Source organism: Amborella trichopoda, chromosome 3, assembly GCF_054954075.1.
Source record: "Amborella trichopoda isolate Santa Cruz 75 chromosome 3, AtrichopodaSantaCruz75HAP2 v2.0, whole genome shotgun sequence".
NCBI lineage: Eukaryota > Viridiplantae > Streptophyta > Magnoliopsida > Amborellales > Amborellaceae > Amborella > Amborella trichopoda.
This window is the reverse complement of record NC_142338.1, coordinates 49,470,024-49,493,956: the sequence shown is the minus strand read 5'-3', so window position 1 is coordinate 49,493,956 and position 23,933 is coordinate 49,470,024. Positions and strand designations below refer to the sequence as shown.

The window sequence follows — 23,933 nt, the reverse complement described above, 5'->3', positions numbered from 1 at the left end:
AATCATCAACAGTTTACTACTGTAATACTAAATTGGCTCTGATACCACTAAGCCCAAGATCTTAATTATTTTTTATAGTTTTGGAAGTCAATTTGTTGAAAACTTCAAGAGTTGGAGACTCGGATGTTATTATGGTTAATTTTATGGATATGGAATATGGAGAATATGAGAGTTGGAGACTTTACAATAGCCTATTAGACTTTTAAATGTTTTGTTACTTTTGTATGTTTGAAATTTGAGATATAAGATATGTTTGTATATAAAAACATATGTTGAGAACTTGCGATATTCTCAAATGGAATAAATTACAAAATTTGACACAAATATATGCATATATGTGCATTTGGATAGCAAATATATAAAAAAATTCTAAGAATTTGCACTATAGGGCGCCCAAGCAGGCCACCTAGGCACTAGGCTCCAGGCAGGCCGCCTAGCATTTTTTGAAACCTTGGAAAAAAATCGAAATTTTTTTTTTTTTCATACATAAGAACATTTAAACATAATAAATAAGAAAAATATTTTTTCTACAACTTTCTATTATTTTGTGAACCTTAGAGAGTTGAGTGTTTTTGCTCGTCGGTGGTGCCTCAATGTTACTTTCATGGGTGTAAGATATCCCTTGTGTCTAGATATTGCTTGGAAATATCTTTAATGGTCATAGAGAAGCTCATAATGTGCCGAACTTACTGATAAATTTACCGAGTTTTTGAATGGTCTTCATAATTCCGTGAAATCCATGGCCAACTTCTCACTGTGACGCCCAAGGGCCTCTTCTCTCTCTTCCTTTTCAATGTCATACGACACCATACCTGTTTCTGCCAAATATCCGTCTCCCAACCTGATGAGTAACATTTATTTATTCCAATGTTATATAAGGTTGTATAATTTGCTTGTACATGATTTCAAGTGGATGCATGGCAAGAACTAATCTTGTTTCAGACTTAAAAAGAACAGGACAAGGACCAATTAACAAGTTTCTTTGTTTTTTATTTTCTTTATGTTTCTCATATGCTTGTAAATGTCTTGCTTATTCTTTTAGGTATCTCTCTCTCTCTTTGGTGCAATGCATGACATATATGACAATCCCCCCGTATGTTAGCTAATTGTGTTGAGCTCAATGCGTTTACAAAATGGGTGGTCCGATCGGGAATTAAGCGATCTGGATCGGGTACAGGCTAGATCGTTCCGGTTCTGACTATAAAATGGGATCTACCGTTTTTATTGTACAAAATCGGTAGGTGATGTCATGACTCGGCATTTCTACACAGTATGATACCATATATCAATGCGCAAAAACAATATCGTGGCCCCATGTCCCATTCAATCGTCACAGGGTGATATAGTAGTCCTCAGGCTTTTTATAGAAGTGAAATCTTCTTAAAGTTTTCGATATGGGACAATTCTCATAGCAATTTGAGAACAAACCTATTAGCATGCAAACTACAAACCTATTAAACTATGCAAACCCATTAAAATAGCGTGTCTTCCATGTGGAATCCAGTTTATTGTAAACCTATTAAACTAGTGGGCGTCTTCCATGTGGAATCCATTTTATTATAAAAAATGTTTATTAAATTAATAAAACAAGTCTTTTAGTAAATTATGTTTATTATAAAAAATATTTATTTAATAGAGCAAGTCTTTTATAATAAATTATTTTTTATTATAAAAAATATACATACAAGGGCCATCTTTTTTTTTGAATCACGTTTAGTATAATATTATAATTAATAATTTTACTAATTATATTGATAACCAAATCTTATATATTATTTATTAATATATTATTATTATAAATTATATAATTTAGTGTCTTTTGTTATAGTTGTAAATTAGATTTTAAAGTTTATTCTTATTTAAATAGTAAAATTATTATAAAGTATAAACCGATAATTTCTATTTCAATGTATAATATTATTGTTAGTTAAGTTGTGATAATTTTGGAGGAGTAAAGAGAATTAATAAATGTTGGATTCGATACTGGATAATATTAAAATAAGAAAATGTTTTCTAATATTTTTAAATTATTTTGTTGCAATATTATAATATTATATTATAATTAATAATTATACATACATCTATACAGGAAAACAACGTCTCAGTAGTCACCTATTTTTACAAAGTAATGAAAGTATATAATGCGTTACTCTTAATTACGTTTAGGAAGTAAAAGAACATTATTTTTAAAATATTTATAGTAATTTTTTGAAAAGATTTTGAGACAAAAGTTGATTCCACCGATTATCTGATCCGAGGTGATGCCGATTCAAGTGACCGATCCGATTTCAAGAACATGCAATGGGTTAAGATAGGGGAAATTTTTTTTTGCCGAACTTGGAATGCCCCTAAAATGGGATGCTTTCCAAAACAAATTGAGAACAATGAAAGCACACTACAAGACAGTATGTGATTTAAAGAATGAAAGCGGTATGGATGGGATGGGATAGGATGGGGCAAAGGAAAAGTTTAATGCTGATGGTGCATTTTGGGAGGATATGTGTAAGGTATGTATCTTCCTTTGTTTTTAATTTTGTCATTTGATATACCATTCCAAGTCACTTAAATTTGTGGATAATACTCCTGCAGAAACATCAAGATGCGCATCTATTTCAAGACAAAGGCTATAAATTATAAATATTGGAGTGAGGGAGGGAGATGAGCATAATTGTCAGTAATGATTGGGGTAGTGGGGTTTGAGGCTAGGAGGACGGCCATGCTAGAAGCGGAGCGGAGCGGAGCGGAGAGGAATCCAACGAAGAGGGTCGGGGTGGCACATGGACTGTTGATGTCGAAGAGGATGTGGAAGTATCAAAGACACCTACACAGTCTAGTCTAGAACAACCGGAAGGAATACTGCAACTGCGGCTAGAGCATCATTTTCTAAATCTTCGACGAAGAAAAAGTTTAAACTTTGTTTGACACTGTTGGCTCAGTTGCAGAGGCTTTAGGATCAATTCAGTTGGCGAGGGATCCAACAAACTCTTTCTCAGATTGAAGGCCTCTATCAGAAGCTATTTTATGAGCTCACAGACACCACCAGTGCTAGCATGTTGTGTTTTTTGGCTCGACACATATTCTTTTGGCCGGAGGACATGACACCAATCACCAAATGTGCTTTTGCTACATGACCTATTCTTATTTGATATCCATTCATTGTTCTCATAAAGTTGAGATCAAGATGGATTTATGGTAGAATTGATGTATGTAAATCTCTGCATGTTCATTTTTTACCTTGATCTCATTACATAGTGTTTTATGATGATATCATCTTTATTAATTCCAATTAAATATAAATTATTCGGCCTTTGGCATATATTTTTATATTTGCTTGTTTGATGCTTTTGTGCCAGCCGATTTTAAGAAAATTGCTGCGATGTGACCTATAAGAAACGATAGATATTTGGGTAACAATGCATTAAAAAAATAACATTATCATAATAACAATAAAAAATAATATGATAAATGTAACATAATAAGTATGAGGATAATTAGAAGCAAAAATCTTCAAGTTGCATCCATATGCTATCCAAACAGCAGAAATCTTTCTTCAAGGAACTACATTTCGAATGAAATATATTATGTAAGAAATAAATTTTCCTAGACAATGTATTTCAAGGGATCCAAACAGCCCCTTAAATATTTGTATCCTTTTTTTTTTCTTATCTAATGGTTTCTTGGATCCCTTCTAAATCCCCACCAAAAAACACATATTTTAGTTATTATCTTGTCATTTATTTTTTATTTGTTGAATTGTCGATTGGGAACAATCCAGACCTAATCCAAATCATTGATTTAATAATTCGACGCGGATCTGTGGGTGAATGATCAGCCCCACCGATCCAATTTCTAAAACACTAGTACAAACAATACTTTCACTCAAAAAGTGTTGCCCCAGGTGCAGTGCAAACAACATATAAACAACCTGATAAGTGAAAGCCTCATGCCACTCAAATGCTGATAGTCATCTTAGAGAGAGAGAGAGAGAGAGAGAGATGTCTGACACAACAGAAGAATATGAAAAAATCATCATCCGTGCATGAGAGAGAGAGATGCGTTATTATCTGACCCGATAACAGAAGAATATTTAAAAATCATCACCCATGCACCAGAGAGAGAAAGAGAGAGAGGCTACGCTATCATACTCAACAACAATGGAATGTAAGAATGCCACCCCAATGTCATCATCCATGTGCCACAAAACTTCGTCGAATGGAAGCAAAATCTCATCCTTAACTCATCAACATGTTAATGTGAAGGCAGTCTTCATCTTTGTCGATAAATGGAGCATGTGGCATTTCCTTGACATGCATAATCAAAACATCAAAACAATGACTGTACATGGTGAACAAGAATAACTATAGGAATACCCCATGCCCAATTATGGATTGTGCAAGAGAATGGTAACTAGATCTCATCCTCCACAGTCTCAGCCAAGTTTCTCCCAACCCTGTAAAGTCCAACCTGAATTCAATATTAATGGGGACAAATGACGCGTGATTGGATCTCTCTCTCTCTCTCTCTCTCTCTCTCTCTCTCTCTCTCTATTGCCCTACAAACACAAACATGTGAAAATAGGAAAAAATTCACATAATGGATATAAGAAAAGAGGATTAACACCTCCATGAAACTCATTTTGAGTATCACTTGCCTGCATAATTGAGAGAGCTCAGGTTCAGCCAGTAGCAACTCTGGCAGTGACTTTCCATTTGTTCCTCTACAACCAGGTAAGATGAAAAAAATGGGAATTTATCAGAACAGAAGAGGAAAGGAATGGGTAAGTGTCATGGGACTTCCAAAGGTGAAAAGTTAACTAACACCTGGACTCAAGCAATTCGGAACATTATCCATGTTGTTCAAGATATGAGCCTAATCAACCAGCTATAACTCAAGAAATAAAGCTTTTTATTTATAGGACTTAAAAAGTATCAGCTGATTCACTGCATTCATACATGACCTTGACTCGACAGCATTTCACTGAAACTAACCAACACAGGCGTTTGCCCTCATGGCTTTCTGGCAAGGTCATACGGACCGTTGCTCCATGGTCATGTGTTCCAAACCCAGTTTACCCACCCAAGAAATAACTAACTGATAGTTCCCCATTTTTCTTGTCTAGGAAAATGCAATTACGTGATGTAGCTAAAAAAAGAAATAAAGAATGCAATGAAGTTTAAAAAGAGTTAACTAGACTATGGTTTTCCTTTTTCCATGATCCTTAGGATTGCAGTACTTTCCAAAAGTGCTACGACATACCTATCATCAAGAGAAAGCAGCTTATGATGAAGAGCAATATCAGCACCAACATAACTAACAACCAAACTCCCAGCATCTGGGTGAGGCCAGTTCCTTGAAGTTGGAAACCGGAGAATGAAAGTTCCCATCTTTTGGAGCCCATGTGGGCCCCTAATAAAAGCTTCAGCCTCTTCCTGTGTAATCAAACCTTCAATCCACTTTGGTGATGTGGATTCCCAAGCTGCCTTTACAGGTTGCTTGGATATAGCCAAAGCCACAGGGTATAGCCACTGCCACAATTTTTCAAAATTTTCATGCACCAATATGTCACATCCTCCTGCTATTCTTCGTAAGAACTCTTTGTCCTGAATTTCAAAGAACCCATGTTTAGAAAATAAATACTTGAGATGACTTACCACACAGCTATAATACATGGTTTCGGATACAACAAATCAATGTTAGATGGTCTAATGATACAACATGGGACATCCACTGTGTGGTCCAGATGACAGAGTGGAGATTTAGTGTGACCTGGGTGAATATCCCCATGGGTCCCACCATGGTTGATTTCCACTGTCCATCATCTGGAATGGATGGTGGTTGTCCCTCTGGCATATTATGCAAACTTTCCAAGAGAAATTAGGTAGGGAAAAATAACCAGGCCAGATAGACTCCTGCTAGTTGACTGTGAAATCTTCATAAATTGCCGTTCAATTTCTGGAATTGCATTTATCCAAAGAACATGGTGATTGTTCCCTGAAAGCAGGTTCCAAGTTTGTGTCCCTTCTTGGATTAGTCGCTTTGCTATAAGTATTTGATACCTGAAAAACAATAAGGAGCCGAAAGGGCAGGCTTGAGGTCCATAGAAAATACACATGTTTGCATACTCATTTTCACTTACGATTCAGAAGTTTAAATCTGGAAACTTCCTGAATATTGTATTTGGCAGAAGATCTGGATAGTATCAGCAACAACTGCAGACGTCAAGCAAGTGATCCACATACTTAACATCAAGACAACTTAGACCAATCAAGGTTTCAAAGAACTAGACCTTTCAATTTTCTAATTCTTCCCTCAATTGCTTAGCTGTAAAATAGTCATTTTAAAAAATTGACAGGTTTATACACTGTCTAGAGATGTTATCTTTGAATGTTCAATAAGTATTACGATGAAATTACCCATTATGATAACATCCAGTGTTCTCTGAAACATGGGCAGCAAAATCTGCCAAATTCCGGTCGCTCATAGAAGAGATAGCCTCTTTTAGATATGCACGACGCTCAGCCATGCCTTCTAAACAATATCTGAAAACTGCCATATCTGACAATGGACTCCCTGAGTCTGCACTCCTCAAGCCATGATTTCGGTCATCATCACTCTCAGAGTCGGACTCAATATCACCTGTATCTCCATAGTGGTTTCTTGTTTTTTCCTCAAAATTACCTCTAAGTACATTCCCATCCTGTGCAAATGCAGGTGGAACATTTGAGACCATAACATGTTTTTTGGCAATATGCATGTATTGAACATATTGAAAAGAAAAAGATCAGACCCATAAACAATTTCTTGAGGTTCAAAAATGTCCAACTTACATCTGTAGTAGTCAATGTGTGAGACCTGTTTCCATCACAGGAATTGTCTGATGCAAAATCAGTGCCGTACTTGATCGAAAGTTTATGTCCACTTTTGACACGCTTTAGAGGAGGACTAAGCTTGGATCCAAGATTCTGATCGGGCTCTAAGAGATCATCATTGCCTCCTGGTGATTGGGCAGTATCAAGTTGATTCATTGCCTTCGGGTTATGCTTTTTAGATACACTCGACAATCGAATAGTACGATTTCTTGAGATACAACGTATTGGGCGCGAATGTACTTCCAGAAAAGGGTATCTTGGTGTGCTTAGTGAGACAAAACGAACTCGGAAGAGCCTATTATCACATTTGGAAGAAAGCTGAATGCCATGGAAAAGGCAACGTCAGCTGGAAAGGCATGTAAAACTTTAAATTAGTTCAAGTTCTTTTTGTCATTTCAAATAAGTTCAAGTTTGCCAGAGGAATTGTGGAAAATAATTCGAAAAAAATGGCTGTTCTTCAAATGGGAAAGAAACTCAAGTTGCCCCTTCATTGGATACAGACTCTGACACAGGTGGGAGCATAGCCAATAAGACATCATTTCCAAAATTCAGAAAATGGAAATATATGTGCACATTAAAAATTTAAGTTAAAAAAATTGCAAAAGGATCATTGACCACAACTTCAATGCCAGATTTCATATTGGGAAGTCATTAAACTAGAGAAGCCTAATAATTCAATGGGCAATTTAGGACATGGTAGAGTGAACACCGCAGGAGCCATGCCATGGTTGCTGGCATGTTGCAACGACATGGACCTGGAAATACAGTGAGACCAACAACACATGAAAAGCCCCACATGTTTATATGGAAGCGATGATGGAAAACCAAAGCATATTGGGTCCAATACCATCCAATGAACAATGGTGATCATGGAATGAGATTTGGGATCCACCAGAATAGGCCATGACGCCAATTGTGGATCTTTCCCTCCTTTCCCCCTCCCTCCATCACATTGTATGCCGGACAGTGACAACCCCAATGGACTATGATTTCCAGTGCCCATTAAGCTTAGCATGCTTTTGCTATTTTTATCTGACAGATCAAGAAAATGAATGTTCAATGGAATTTCTTTCACAAACCTAAAATACTCCAGTGAACTTCAAGTAACTTATTGCACAACAAGGAGATGAGAAGTTTTCAGCTTAGCACCTGAGAAATTTTCAGCTTAAATGAGGCACGACCATGAAGAAGTTTTATAGGTCTATCAGCCGAAGGAAACTCAACACCATCAAAGGTTGTCAAAAGTGGAGCTTCAGGATCACCTTTTGATCTCTCAACGAGCATTCCGTTATCCGCATAAACAAGTAAAGCACAGAGCTGAAGAGAGAAAAACTACCAATTTATCCAGGAAGAATAATCTCAATGTGCAGATATGGAATGGTTACTAATCCAAAAACGAATGAAAAAAGATAATAAAAAAGATAGAAGAACCTCCATATCCTTGTGAACAGAGCGTCCAAGGGCATCTAGTAAGATGACATCAAGTGCAAAGTTTCTGCGGCAAGATGCCTGTGACAAAGCAAGTATCATAAGCCTATTAAATCAAAATAAACAAAAAAGAAACAAAAAAATGATGGCATACAAAATGTTATTAGATTCACCTCGGGGGCATTCGTTATGTTTAGAAAAGGGAAGCGCTTCTGCTCTCTTGACGGATTCATGGGATATCTTGGGTGTATTTAAAAAAGATACAAATAGAAAAAAAGTATTCAATATAAAGCTTTAAAAAAAGAAAGAATTAAATACATAGAATCAACCCATTTTTAAATTTTTATGGGAAATTTTTCAAATCATAACTAAAATATCAAATATTTAATATTTCACAAAAAGCATACCTAAAATATCAACTATTTTTCACAAAAAACATAGGTAAAATATTAACTATTCTAACTCATGATTATGAGATGGTACGATGTTAAACAGTTCACTGCTTGTAGGATTTTGGATAAATTTTCCAAGTTTTAAATACATCATGCATATTTTCTGAATTTTCAATATTCTGGGCTACTTTTTGATATTTTTAATAATTTAGAATACTTTTACCAAATTTTGAGTACTTCCTGGAATTTTCAAAAATTTTGCAATTAGTTTCATTTTAATGTGGAATGATTACTTCATCTCAGTTTAGGGCCTGAAGCTGAAGAAATGAATCTGATAGCATTGAGTACATAAACTTATCGAGAAATTCTACAGCGTTAACCCTGAAAGGGAGGCAAAGATGCTTGTTCCAAAACCCTACAAGATAACAATTTTTCCCACAAAATCTGTACAGAGGATAGCTCAAAAGGTATATTAAAATTTTAAAGGTGAAATAGGAAAAGCCACATTATCTGAAAATCGTACCTTTGGATCCATTTATATCTGATGAGAATGCAACATGTTCAAAAAGGGATAATAGGAATCATTAGATGTCCTTGTAATAGTGGAGGAATGATTTGAGTTACGGTAATGACTTAAGCATCTCACTAAAATAAACATTTTTCAATACGCTGATATGTAAGAGAAGGCTGACAAGAGAAAAACCCAACGCACATTTGTATATATGCATTGCCATGTCTTTTGCTCCAGCTCATTGGTGAACCTATTGTTCCCTTGGATGAGGTTTGCAAGTTTTATGTATAAATCACACAGAGGCTTTTGAAGTAGCTCATGTCCATTGGCATCGGCATTTTTAGAGGCTTCAGTTTCATGCACAAATTATGTATTCATGATATTGACCCTTCTATGCAGTTCCTACTCCACCATCATAAGGTCCACTTTTGGATCCAAAAAGGAACAACCTAAAAGGAATTTTGGGGACTTTTAAACCCATCCGAAACCGTGCCTGACAGGTTTGACAAAATTATAGCTTAGTAGCTTCCATGAACCCCTAGACAAAAGAGAAGACTCTGCATAGAGAATTGCACATTAGTCACAGGACTTAATATTCAAATCCTCATTAGTTGATGCACTGCCTGTAATCATTAGAACAAAGTTCTATCCATCACATTATTTTGAGGAAGCTTTCCACTAAAATGTTCTATATCTGATTCCATCATAGGGGATCGACAAGGCTGCCCTTTGGAAATGATTACTTGAAAGTTATATCCAATGCTGAGATCAATATACGAGTCCCCCCCAATAATTCAAATAAAATCATAGTTTCTCTAGAGGGTTTGCAGTGAAAAAGTGCTCAGACAAGATAAGTATTCTTGTGCATCTAATATAATCTACTTCTACAAAAATTTCCTTTCAAGTTTCATATTTAGAGGAAAAAATTAAACATCAAATGTATGATACTCTCCCTCTCTCCCCTCTTCCATGTAATGTAGATGATTCAAAATATCCAAAAGGTTCATTCTTGAATGACTATGAACTGGAAACCATCGCAAAACCATTTTTCCTCAGAGGAAGCCAAGAAATATAACATAATTACATCTAACCTTGCCACCAACGACACTCCAAACACCATCCCTGCTCTCTTCAACCTCATGATTTTCTGACATACAGGATGAACCATCAAGTGCTAATTCCACTGGTGGGTTCTGCTATAGAGAAAGAGTGTATCACCATTGATATCGATCAAAAACCATAAAACAATAAAAGAACTCAACATCAAAAATCATTAGTAAGAGTTCCATGCATGGACCTTAACAAAGTGGTTTGTAACAGAAGGTGCGGCAATGACTTTAACATAGTGGGCATAGCCCTGTAGTTTGTTGTCACCTCCATTAATACCAGATAAGGTAATTCCACTCAATTTGTTCTGATCAATATTGTTTTCCATTGAACAAGAGAGAAACTTCTCTCCAACCATCACCCCATCAATGTGAAGACGAATTGCATCTCTTGAAACCTAAGGAATAATAGTGATGAACCTACATTTCATGGTCAGCCAATGGAAATAGAGAAAGAAAATCACAAGAACAAAACTTTAAATTTAAAGCACGGAAAAGAACCCATTAACTAAAAACACCCCTATAGCCCAGTATCAAGGTCACATTAACAAGTGCAACACAGCATTCTAAATCTCTCATTACAGAGACAATCAAATTAAACTCTATCCATTCCAATGAATATTAGAAAATGAAAAGCAATGCCAAAGCTGAAATTTCCCCAATTTATACAGTCCTGAATGAATGTTAAAAGAGCATGATGATATATTTCTTTTACTAGTACGACACTATTTTGAAACATGACTCTTTAAAACAAATACAGACGTTCAGTTCATGACTAATCGCTCCTCTCACTTCCTTTTCAGCCAAATTGCAACAAATTAATGAAGGCCTTCGCAAATTTAAGATATAATCAACGACTAACCTCGCATCCAATATGAACCCATTTCTCAAGAGGGCAAGCTACTTCAGCAGAAGCACATGGTCTATCATCCCAAGAAGTAGCCTCTGGATTGAGCGCTTCATTATGAAGAAACAACATAGGCAAAAGGGAAAGCTTCTTCTCAGAATTCAAGACGAGGAATGGAACATCAAATTCAATGTCTGGATGAATCTGAAAAAACCCACAAAATACAAAACAGGATTAAAGCACCCATCTTCATAAAATCAATGCACTTCGTCCCTCTACCCAAATTCGATACATAACACACATACGGAGAGATGGAGAGAGAGACCTGGCGGATGACAATGGAGGAGAGTGGAGCCGGGGGAAGGAAGTAAACCCAGAGACATAGAGTGAAAGAAGACGGATTTTGCAGGTTAATGAGGATTTTGTCGAGGGTGACATACTCATCATCCTCTTCTACCAGCGCCTGCTCGCAAGGCATCACAACGATGCTTCTCAACTCCTTGAGCAAGAGCACCAAGGAAAGAGGGGTTTTGAAGAGAGAGAGATTTGCTAGGTTTTCTTTTGGGGGAAATAGCGAGAGGGCATTGACGCCTTAATAGAGAGAGAGAAATGAGGGTCCGGAAATGGCAAACGGCTTGGAATAGACAAGCCAGTCCTGCAATTCCAGGCAGTGTTCGAAAGATCGAATGGGACTCGAAAACCGGCCAACGGCAAGGCCTGGATCCGAGTAAGCAGTAAATCGAGCGGTTCATTCGGCATGATCGGGTTGTTCCCGGGAAGGATTAAATATATTAAAGATAAATGATCTTGTACGATCCCTTCTCCGCCCATGTACAACCTCAGAGATCACCGATCTTGAAAAAAATCAAGTTTAGACAATATTTTTAGAGTGCCGTATTAAAATTAAGAGTAATCATTTGAAGTCCTACATACATAGGTGGAAGATGATCCTATAAAATTATTATTTTATATTAAGATATAAAAAAATTTAAAAATTAAAAAAATTTATGTATATATCTGTTATAGTTTTTGTTATTATCAAAATACCAAATAGTTTCCATTATTATTGGAATATTTGATTTTTTCACTTCGTAACGAAAATTTTTAAAAATGATTTTTTTTACCCTTTTTCAGTTTTTTAACAATCGAAAATAGGCAGAAGCTTGGAATTTACATTCTTATTTTCGGTTATTGAACAACGGAAAATGTTTTGTTTTTTGTTGTTGAACAATAAAAAGTAAGACTGCGTATTCCAGAAGCTTGTTGGAATATGCAGTCATATTTTCGGTTGTTTAACATCCGAAAATGTCTTGTTTTCGATTGTTCAATATCCGAAAATGTCGTATTTTCTGATATTGAATAACTAAAAATAGGATAAAAGCTTAGAATTTGCATTCTTATTTTTTGTTGTTCAACAACATAAAATAAGACTGTGTATTCGGGAAGCTTAAATGAGCCCCGCTATTTTCGATTGTTCAAGATCCGAAATTAGCTTATTTTCAGTTTTTTGACGACCGAAAATTCATCCATTTCAATTGTTTAAAACCGAAAAAAGGTAAAAAAGTCTTTTTTGAAAATTTTCGTTATGAAGTGAAAAAAAACAGACATTCCAATAATAACGAAAACTATTTGGTATTTTGATAATAACGAAAACTATAACAAATATATACGTAGTTTTCCCTATAAATTATAAAAAATGTAATTAAAGTATAATTAAACAAAACATATCTAAATAAAATTGAAAAGTAGCGAAAAAAATGGATTTAAAATCTCGATATATTTTTAAAATAATTTTTAAAAAATAAAAATACATATTTATAACTAAAACACTTTCCAATATTTATTAAAATGATAAAAATAAAAAAACACGATACAAAAAAAAAATTTACTTTTTGAAATTTTATTTATTTTTTTGAGTTTTTTTTTAAATATCAAGCTAGACCACCAAAACTGGTTAAAATAGGATCGGCCAATGCCCAGTTCATATTTGACCGGTGGGTTTTGAGTTGCCGACCTGCTCTGCCCACGCTGATTCGAGGCATTGCCATATCGGAAAGAATAACGTGCACAAGATATGCATGTTGTACAATATTGCTCATCCGTGGCCTTTCTTAACATGGACGGTGATGGTGAACTTTCGTTAGGAAGTGACGTGCATTTAAAACGATGATATATTTTCTTTACGCTCCTTCTAGAGAATTGACAGTAGAGATCGGCTGCTTGTTAATTGCATACTATCCATACACATCGTGTATATGTTGTGGTCCTTTTGAAAACGTAGAACGTTTCCTTTGATAAGGTGAGGTTTGTATAAGGTGTAAACCTTATACTATTGAAGTAACGCACACCTCAAAACTACGTCGAAAATGTAGCTTCGATGCCTCAAAGCCCAGTGATGATATGAAAATCTATTGTTGCCCCCATTATAAAATTTAAAGCTCTAGAAATGGTGACGATCAAGAAGATCTAAAAATAACTGAAATTGGGGCGGTCTAGATAATGTATTGGAAGATGAACTGTTTTTAGCAGTGTTTAAAAAAACGCCGAGTCGAACCGGACTCGCTCGGTTCGACTCGGGAATCGCCATGGACGGATCGAGCCGCTAAAAAAATCGAGAATCGTCCGGTTCTAGAGAGAACCGGACGATTCTGTACAGTGACTCGCCGATTCACTGTACGGAATCGGCAAGTCCCGTGAAGAACACGGGTTGCACAGTGTTCTTCACGGGATTCTTCGACATTTGTCATTTTTTTATCATTTTTTTTTTTTTTTTTGGCATGTGATCTAATTTGCAGGCTTTAAACAGCTTTATTCAGCTTTTACACAGATTAAATGGTTGAGACATTTGGTGTTTTTTGATCACAAAACTTGCATTTTTAGGGTTTCCGCCTATCCTTGTGTTTCATGCCAAATAGGGCATGAATCTTTCAAAATTTGTAGGCATTTTGATCGTAAAGTTGTTCATCAAAACCTTTTGTTACTAATTTGTGATAATCGTTGAGAAAAACAGAGTTTTTTGGAGATTGAAGGTTCCGGTTCACAAAACCAGGTAAGAAGTTTAGGTTTTTTTTTTTTTCCGCCATATGATTAATTTCATTGCATATTTTGACGATAATGAGTTCAATTTGTAGGGTGTTTAATCTTTATTGTGTCTATTATGATTTAAAATATTCAATTTCATGTAATTTGGTCAATTACAGCATGAAATTTGAGATGAACACAGAGATGTTTGCGGAACCAAATTTCCGCTGTTTTTTTTTTTTTCCACCTTTTGAATTTTTTTTCATGATATATTACAAATATTGTGTTCAAAATTTAGGGTTTTGATTCCTTGTATTGTTGTTTATCAGAAAATGTACTCAATTGGATGTAATTTATTCACTTAGAGGTGGATTTTTTAGTTAAAATGGCTTATGTAAGATGGCCCTGTGAAGAACATATTGTTTTTTTTTTTTGTAATCCATGATCGAATTTTTTGTAATACTTGATCGATTTTTTTGTAATCCATAATCGAATCATTTTTTTTTTTTTTTTTAATCCATGATCGAATTTTTTGTTTTTTTGTTTTTTTTGTAACCCATGATAGAATTTTTTGTAATCCATGATCGAATTTTTTGTAATCCATGATCGAAATATTTGTTTTTTTTTTCTTGTAATCCATGATCGAATTTTTTGTTTTATTTTTTATTCTTGTAACCCATGATAGAATTTTTTGTAATCCATGATCGAATGTTTTGTCATCTATGATCGAAATGTTTGTTTTTTTTTCGTAATCCAATGTTTGTTTTTTTTTTTGTAATCCATAATCGAATTTTTTGTTTTTTGTTTTTTTTGTAACCCATGATAGAGTTTTTTGTAATCCATGATTGAATTTTTTGTAATCCATGATCGAATTTTTTTTTTCTTTTTTTGTAATCCACGATCGAATTTTTTGTTTTTTTTGTTTTTGTAATCCATGATCGAATTTTATGTAATCCATGATCGAATTTTTTGTAATCCATGATAGAATTTTTTGTAATCCATGATCGATTTTTTTGTAATCCATGATCGAAATGTTTTTTTTTTTTTCTTGTAATCCATGATCGGATTTGTTGTTTATTTTTTATTTTTTGTAACCCATGATAGAATTTTTTGTAATCCATGATTGAATTTTTTGTAATCCATGATCGAATTGTATTTTTCTTTTTTTGTAATCCACGATCGAATTTTTTGCTTTTTCATGTTTTTTTTTTTTGTAATCCATGATCGAATTTTATGTAATCCATGATCGAATTTTTTGTAATCCATGATCGAATTTTTTGTAATCCATGATTAAATTTTTTGAAAATTTGTGATTTTTTTTTTTTAATCCATGATCGATTTTTTTTAAAAATGATGATTTTTCAAAAAGATGTGAAAATCGTGACAAGGTTTTAATTATCATGAGGTATTAAACTATATTTTAAATTTTTATTGTTAAAGTTTTTGTTGAAAAAATTGTATGTTGATAGATTATTTAGGCAAAAAAATACATGTTATTATATTTTTAATGCAAAACTGTATTTTTTTTATCTGTTGTTCATGCATTTTTTAGTTGGAATCACTGATGTTAGCTGGCTCTGTGAAGAATTGTTTTTATTATTAATTTTTTAATGCAAGAAATGTATGTTCTTGATAATTGAGTTGTAGCAATGTTTGGAGCTTGCATTTTGTATTATATTATCCTGAATGTTTGTAATTGATATGTACGAAAATATTATTGTCAATAGAGGTATTTTGCAATAACAAATAACAACAAATATGACTACATGAACTACCCCAACATATTATCACTACACATGGTGATTATTTTTCTTTTTGAACTGTCAGGTTAATTTTATACTTTTTACATCGTAAAACAGTTGAATCATGTCAAGATCTGCAGAAGACCCTGCATGGCAACATGGGGTCAGACTTGATCCCAACAAAAAAGATAAAATTATTTGTAATTACTGTCAAAGAGTGATAAGTAGTGGGGTATATAGGTTCAAGCAACACTTAGCAGGGGTTAAGGGAGAAGTTTCTGCATGCACTAGTGTCCCTAGTAATGTAAAAAAACAGATGGCGGCAATTCTTAATGCTAACAAAAGTAAAAAAATTGCCAAACATAGTATGAATGAGGAGATAGCTAGTTTATATACGTCATCAAGCAGGAATGATACAGAAGAGCAATATAATAATGACCCAAAAGAGCAATATAATAATGAGCCGGACATGGCCACAAGATTGAGTTTACATGAACAATATCAGAGGGAACGTAGGTTTAGAATGCCCGGTGGGTCTAGCTCAGACATCCATGGTGGGCCTAGCTCAGATATGCATGGCGAGCCCAGCTCGAGCATGTATGGCGGGCCCAGCTCAAATATGTATGGAGGGGTTGGTGGCAATATGTATCAAGGAGAATCAGATGTTGAAGAAATTGTTTCTAGGTTACTTAAGAGTGCCAGTATTGCAAGTCATGGTCGTAAAAACCCATTTCTCTCAAAGCCTAAGTCACAACAGATGACCCTAAAAGGCATGGTTAAAGGTACAAGAAACATGTTGGGGAGATATGTTGGTAAATGGTTCTACGATAAAGAGATTCCCTTTGATGCAGCCAATGACCTATATTTTCTACCTATGGTTAGTGCAATCCAGAGAGTCGGGCCCGAGGTAAAACCCCCTACGGCATATGAGTTTAGTGGGCCAATATTAGATGAAGAGGTGGAGGAAGTTAAAAAGTGGATTGAATAATATAAACAGAGTTGGCCAAGGACAGGCATCACTCTCATGAGTGATGGTTGGTTGAATAAAGTTAGCAAAAAAGAGTTTTTAAACTTCTTGGCCTATTCCTCAAAAGGTACAGCTTTTTTGTCTAGCAAAGACGTATCAGGGACGAAGAAGGATGCAAACTTCTACGTACGACTATATGATCTGATAGTGAACAAGGTGGGAGATAAGCATGTAGTCCAGTTTATTACAGACAATGAGCGTGTATGTGTTTCTGCGGGCAGCAAGTTGATGGATAAGAGGAAGCATCTAGTATGGACCCCGTGTACTGCACACAGCATCGTTCTTATGTTAGAGGAGATTGGTGAGATCAAAATTGTGAAGGAGACTCTAGAGGAAGCAAGGTTGGTGTCGAGATTTATATACAACCACTCTAAAATTTTATTTCTGCTTAGAGAACACTCTAAGAAAAAAGAGATAATCAGACTGCCATAACCCGCTTTGCGACCGATTACTTAGCTGTGGACTCCATTCGAGAATCTGAAGCTGCATTAAAGAGATTGTTTACCTGTGAAGAGTGGTTAAATGACCGCCTCTCGAAGTCCAGTACCGGTATAAAAGTGGATAAGATAGCCTCAGATAGGCGGTTTTGGTCTTGATGTTCCAGTGTTGTAGAGGCAACTACCCCTTTGGTCACAGTGTTAAGAATGGTGGATGCTGATAAGAAAGCTACCATGGGTATCCTTTATGAAGGTATTGAGAGGGCGAAATCAGCTATTGGAGAAAAATGTAATTTTACTAGCAAAGTAATCGAGATTATAAAAAAGAGGTGGAACACCAAATTTGGACGTCCAATTCATTATGCTGGTAAATATATATTTATATCATTACAATGTTTCATTTTAAATCATTTTTTTATGAAATTGTAAATGACATTTTTCTACCTATATATTTTGTAGGTTACTACTTCCACCCAAAATTTTCTATTTGACACCTGAACAACCCCACATGATTATGGAAGGGGTCAGATACATTATTGCAAGGTTGGAGAGAAGCCATCGAAACCAAGTAGCAACAATACAAGAGGTATTATTTAATGTTTGGGTAAGAACTTCATTGAGTTGTTATATTTGTGAGGAATAATGCACTAAAACGTAATATATTTGTTTTAGCTTGCTATGTATAGGGATGCTATAGGATCTTTCGGAACTAGACTTGCCAGGAATTCTTGAACTATGATGGATCCAGGTTATCCCCTCGCTAATATTTTGTCCATTCATATATTTAATCTTATGAATTGTTCTTGCCCTTACAATGCTTTTTGCATTTTAATCCAGCTGAATGGTGGGAGATATATGGTACTGACGCACCTCACCTAAAGAGGATAGCAATCAAGGTGCTCTCTCAAACATGTTCTGCTACTGGCTGTGAGCGCAACTGGAGTACATTCCAATGGTTGCACACTACTAGGAGGAATCGACTCGCTTCTGAGAAGCTTCATAAACTAGTCTACGTTCATTATAATTTAAACCTCCGAGAGCGACAAATAAGAAGGAAGCTTGAAGACTATGGGCCGATAGACTTAGACACAATATTTGTCACAGACTCAGCAGACCAATGGGTAGTAGAAGAGGAGGAGCCAGTGTTGCACAAGAGAGAGTTCCTTGAGGCTATCGGTGATGAAGATCTTGAAGAAAGTGAAGAGCAGCATGAAGGGAGGAAGCAACCAGCCAACGTATCCACAATTCGTCGGAGATGTCGGTGATATTGCACCTAATGAGGGAGAGTGGGAAGGAGGTCTAAGAGAAAATGAGAGAGATGATGATTCTGAGGCCACCCTATCCCAGCCATAATATTCACATATCGAGTCCTAACAGCAACAGTGTAGGGATAAGCACGACAGTGCACGTGAGCATGAAGGATGGACAAGCTTCGGGGATTTTGGATTGGGAACACAATAAAACACTAACACTCAGGGACTTGGGAATAGTCAGACGCCTGCTAATATCGATGATTCGTTTTTAGATCAAATCAATGAATTGTCAAACGAATTCAATAAATGGTACCAGCGTGACCAAGAAGAACAACAACGTCGTCTACCATTTTATTTTTAGATCGTATGTTACTAATTTTATGCTTTATTGTAGTCCATGTATGTTGATATACTTATTCCATGATAATTCTATTATCCTTTTGTGTGATGTAAATTAAATGCTGAATAGTAGTTTATGAAGGGAAAGAACATATCAATATTCGCATATTCATGCAAAAACATGAAAATTCTTAATGGAGTACCCTCATTTCTTATTGAATTCCTAAAAAACAATAGTTGTAATGAATTTTAATAATTTTTTCGGATTTGTTTGAAGCTTTATTTTGACCGATTCACCCGATTCCCGATCCGGATCGCCTATTCGCCGATCCGGATCGGCTTTTTGGGTACCGGATCCGGGTCACCGATCCATTTTTTAAATCATTAGTTTTTAGGACTAGAAATCCTTTTTTTTCATGTCTATGAACCTTGAGGTTGAGATGATCGATTTGAGGGTTTTCGAACAACCTTCTCTAGTGGTTTTTTTAGTGTACCTTACTCGTACAATATAAAGTTGACACTCTATATGAACTTTTTTTTCTTTCCTTAAAGCCAAAATAAATTATTTATTTATTTATTTATGAGTAATTAAGTGGAAAGACAACCCTACCCATTTTTTCAAGGGAAATGTTTCTATGTGGTCTTAACAATATATAAGTTATATGTGACCGCACTTCTTAGCCGTTCAATGTAAATCAAATGGCTACGATTGTTCATACCCTAATGTCACGCTAAACATTGTTTTATTTTTCATTTTTTTCTATGAAATATTTTTGGCTGAAATTTTGGGCAAACTTGGAAAAAATAAAAAATAAATAAATATTTTTTGTAAAACTAAATGACCAAAATGCCGATATAATTTTCAAGGGTATTCTGGTAATTTCTTATCATAAAAAATATTTTATTATTATTGTTATCATGTGCGCCTCCTATCAGATCTATGTATGCCCCAAATTTTGCTTTAAAATGATTTGTATAATAAAAATTAAAAACAAAAAATATTGAGCCATTCGATCAAGATTTGACGGTTAAAAGCTAATTTGTGACTTTGTGACATTGTGGCTCAAGCCATCTTAGCCATCTACTTAGATATAATGGCTGAGACTAGGGATGACATATAATATATATGTGGGTGGGGTCAAATAGAAAGCCTTCCCTTTTTTTCAAATGGTTTAGAAGTTAATTTTTTTGAAGTTGTTAATGAGGTGGTGTCAATATTGTGACTAGGATATGGGGCTGCGACCATCACAACCCGAGTCCCTTTCGCATATTCACCGTCCCTCATGTAAAACCCAATCTAAGATGAATCCAAGGATCCCAAAGTTTAGGGATGTAACCTTTTCAAGTTGTACACTAGATGTATACTATACCCCTTAGGGAGTATAGTTTACTTCTACTCCCTCAATCCGATGACCCACTTTGGAGGATTTTTTCAATCTAAAATTTTGAGAGCCACCTAAGAATCACTAGATGATTATTATCAAAGAAAAAAAAATTGAAATTTAATTTTCTAACACTTAGATCTCGACCTTCTAAAAGTTGGACGATTTATATTCAATCTTTAGACATTATCTTTTCAAGTAGTTAGATTATCTTTTCAAGTACTTAGAGGGTGCATTGGGAACTTTTTTTTATTGATTTTTTATTGAGGTTTATATGTGTGTTAAAGAGGTTATATACTCAAAAGGGAAATGGTTTGATGGGGCTGCAACTCTATCAAAATAAGTATAGCCTCACCTCATAACTCTTTGAAAGTTGCAATTCAAGTATTGGAACACCTCTAAATCGATCATCTTAGCTTGAATATTACTGTTGTAAAAATTAGGATTTTAAGCTCTAAAAATAATGTATATTGTAACAAATTATCTAGTCTATTTTGCCTTAAAAATAAGTGTTCATACTTCATAGTATCTATACCATTTTTTTACTTTCAAATTTTATTACTGATGTTGGGAATTAATTTTAGAGCCATCATGGAGTTTTTAGTTGTCGAAAGTATTTTACTAACGAGGATTTGCGGTAAGGCTTTATTTTGTTTTCATAAAGTCTAAGCTTTATAGAAACTTCATCTATCCCTAAAATTTGGGTTTCTAAGATTTATCCTAGGTGGAGTTTTACCGGTAAATAAACAGTATACTCCCAAGGGAATATAATATCTTTTGGCTAGAATAGGCTAAATATTAATAAAAAATTTATAATTGCACTCTCGATACACTGAAAAATAATATCTCAAACTTTATCAAAAACCATTTGTTCAACCGATGAAATCTCAGTGTTCGAAAACTCAAAAATTCAAAATCTTTTGTTATTTGAAAACTAGTAATTATCAAGTAGTTCCCAAAATTTAAGATTTAAAAAAAAAATTACTTTGAAATAAGATTCATGGTTGAGGGAATAGATACATATTATCCTCCTGCAGGAACATAATATGCGTGCTCCTCCTTAAAAAGATGTGCTTCGAGAAAAATATCAAATAACGAAGGGTGCGGTTTGTATAGGGGCGAGGCTCTAAAAAATCAAAGTAAAGCGCACCTTCATAGTGTCAAGAAATGTGGTTTCAATACTGAAAATCTTTATGATAACCTTAAAATATATTTTCATCTTTAATTATAAAATTTAAAGATTAAAAAATTAATGTAAATTGAGCAAATATATGAAAACTTCAAAATCTAAAAAATTGAAGTCCAAAAATGCGTTATAAGATGCATTATTTCTAAAATATAAAATCTATTTTTGTCTCATGTATATTCATCTTGATGTCGAGATGAACAATTTGAAGATATTTGGGCATGAAAACATCCTCTTCTAGGAATGCTTTATAGGCAAATCCCAGAAATTCATATCCTTAAAATGGTAATAGAAGTATTTCTCCATTTAGAAGAAAGGCTTGATCACTTACCCATAAAAAAAGAAGGCCTTTATCAAGTGTGAAATGTGTCATATCTTAGTACAATAAACCGGTCCCGGATTTGTGGAGTTAGATCGGAACCGGGTTGAGTGGGACTGACACCGAGGGGTCTCATGTTTGAGCAAGAGATTTGCTTGAGTCAACCCAAGTCACCCAGCTAACCATAACGAACATGCTAAGTTTTTCATCAGACTCAACGTTTCTTGAGTCCTAAGAAGTAATTGAAAAATCTCATTTTTTAAAACAAAAAATTTTATATAAAGTGTCAATCTTACACTATAGGATTAAGGCACACCTAAAAACTCCATTGAAAGAGGTTATTTTGATGCTGAAAAACCCATCCAATTGTACATCTGGACCTTAAGATAATCAGACGCTGGAAATTTTTTCAAGTCTCCTCAAAATGGTGTACTTTATGACATATTATCTAGACCGTGCATTTTCAAGGCTGTCAATTGTTTGTAGATCAGCTCAATTTGTACGACTTTGTGAGTTTTAGATTCATAACTGGATGTAAAATAAATTTGCAGGTCATCGTTAAAATTTCATACACCAATTTATATCTTTCAATAAGGTTTGGAGGTATACCTTACTTGGATTATTTAAAATTGACAACTTACGCAAGCCTCACCCTTTTCAAAAATATTGAAAAAAGCATGCTTTTACCTTTTTCTTTTTAATAGATTTTTGGCTGATCTTGGGCCATTCCAGCCCTAAACTCGAGCCTTTCTGCATGTTTTTTTGCAAGATCTATTTCCATATTTATTTTCTCAAATCAAAACCCTATTTATTTAAAATCAAAATACTTGCAATGGAATTTTTTTTGTCAAGTTTCAACTTTGACTTCATTTGGTATATGATTTTATTTTAATAAGAAGTATTTTCTTCCATCAAAAACTAAATTGCAGACTTTTGACAAAGAATGAGCAGTTCCAGTAAGATTTGTAATATGATCCTTGTTTACACTTTCCAGATATATAAAGTACTATTTTAGGATTCTATTTTTAGTACCATGACCAAAATAACCCCTGTTCCATCATATCTACCAAATTGATGCCCCATCTTGTCATTTCTCCTCACAATTCCTCTTTTCTTTTTGGGACTCTACACAAAACATCATTTACAACATGTATTTGCTCGCTATTCCTTTGTTCATAAAATATTTCAAAATTTTCATCATAATGCATATTATATATGATAATTTTTTTCATTGGTTAATAGATTGAGGTTTTGGTGCTTCAACCCTATTAAAAATGTAGGTTCCTTCAAAAGTCTATTTTCAAGATAGATTTTGGATCTAAATTTTACAGGTTGATAATCTCGACCACCACGTTCATAAATTTGATAAATAAAATATTTTTAAAAATAAAATATAATAAATTAAATTATATTTTTGGATCGTTCATGACTATTCAATTTTAAATTCTTGACAATTCTATATGATCTACGCTATCTTCGAGCTACAAATTCATGGACCTAAAGCAAAACACATCTCAAGTGCCTTAAAGTGTGTTTTACATCCTAAATCCTTCTCTAATTTGGACTTTTCAAAAGGGAACCACATTTAAACAAGTTATCGTTGAAACTTCTCCCCACACTCTATGGTTATGTTTTAAAAGGACATGTTTTTGGTGTGTCGGCCGATGCACCTATTCGAATGTGGTCTCCTTAAAAAATCCATGCTATAACAGTAAAATATTTTTTTAAAATATGCAAGAGGACAAAATTTGAATAAACTAATAATGAAGAATAAAGAGGTTACCATCTTGTATTTATAGTCTATATAAAGCGTGAGTGCCCTTTAGAACCACGAGTGGACAAAATAGTGACTTAGAGGTTTGGTACAAAGTTTCGTTTTGGTACAAAGTTTCGTTCATAATATTAAATTTTGATGCAAGACTTAGAGGTCTAGCATTTTGTTTGTTCTCAACACCTAGCTGTTCAACAAGATGTTGCGAAAAAAAAAGCCAGACAACTGGAGGAAAAACAATGTGGTACTTATTTACAAGAACAAATAAGACATATATAATTGTATCAACTATTGAAGGATCAA

At 34.5% G+C, this 23,933-nt stretch overlaps 1 protein-coding gene across 20 annotated transcripts; it reads right to left on the bottom strand.

The window, feature by feature from the left end:
• Positions 1-4,018: 4,018 nt before the first annotated feature.
• On the bottom strand, positions 4,019-12,088 carry LOC18429091 (SH2 domain-containing protein B). Of its 20 annotated transcripts, XR_016051449.1 has the most exons (14): positions 11,479-12,088; positions 11,169-11,357; positions 10,498-10,704; positions 10,292-10,393; positions 8,301-8,378; positions 8,019-8,186; positions 7,717-7,901; positions 6,828-7,187; positions 6,414-6,697; positions 6,137-6,209; positions 5,894-6,056; positions 5,257-5,600; positions 4,652-4,717; positions 4,143-4,450 (listed from the first exon to the last, which is right to left on the bottom strand). XR_016051449.1 is itself a non-coding variant. In XM_088861090.1 (13 exons), the coding sequence occupies exons 4-13, from the start codon at positions 10,366-10,368 to the stop codon at positions 4,408-4,410; spliced, it is 1,650 nt and encodes a 549-aa protein (XP_088717216.1). In that variant the 5' UTR covers positions 10,369-10,393; positions 10,498-10,726; positions 11,169-11,357; positions 11,479-12,006; the 3' UTR covers positions 4,019-4,407. The 20 variants fall into 20 exon arrangements, 7 of the variants coding, with proteins under 7 accessions (XP_088717216.1, XP_088717218.1, XP_020520026.2 ...); XR_016051445.1 differs by lacking the exon at positions 6,137-6,209 and having other exon boundaries at positions 4,019-4,450; positions 6,828-7,215; positions 10,292-10,396; XR_016051442.1 differs by lacking the exon at positions 7,717-7,901 and having other exon boundaries at positions 4,019-4,450; positions 6,828-7,215; positions 10,292-10,396.
• Between the last annotated feature and the right edge of the window lie 11,845 nt (positions 12,089-23,933).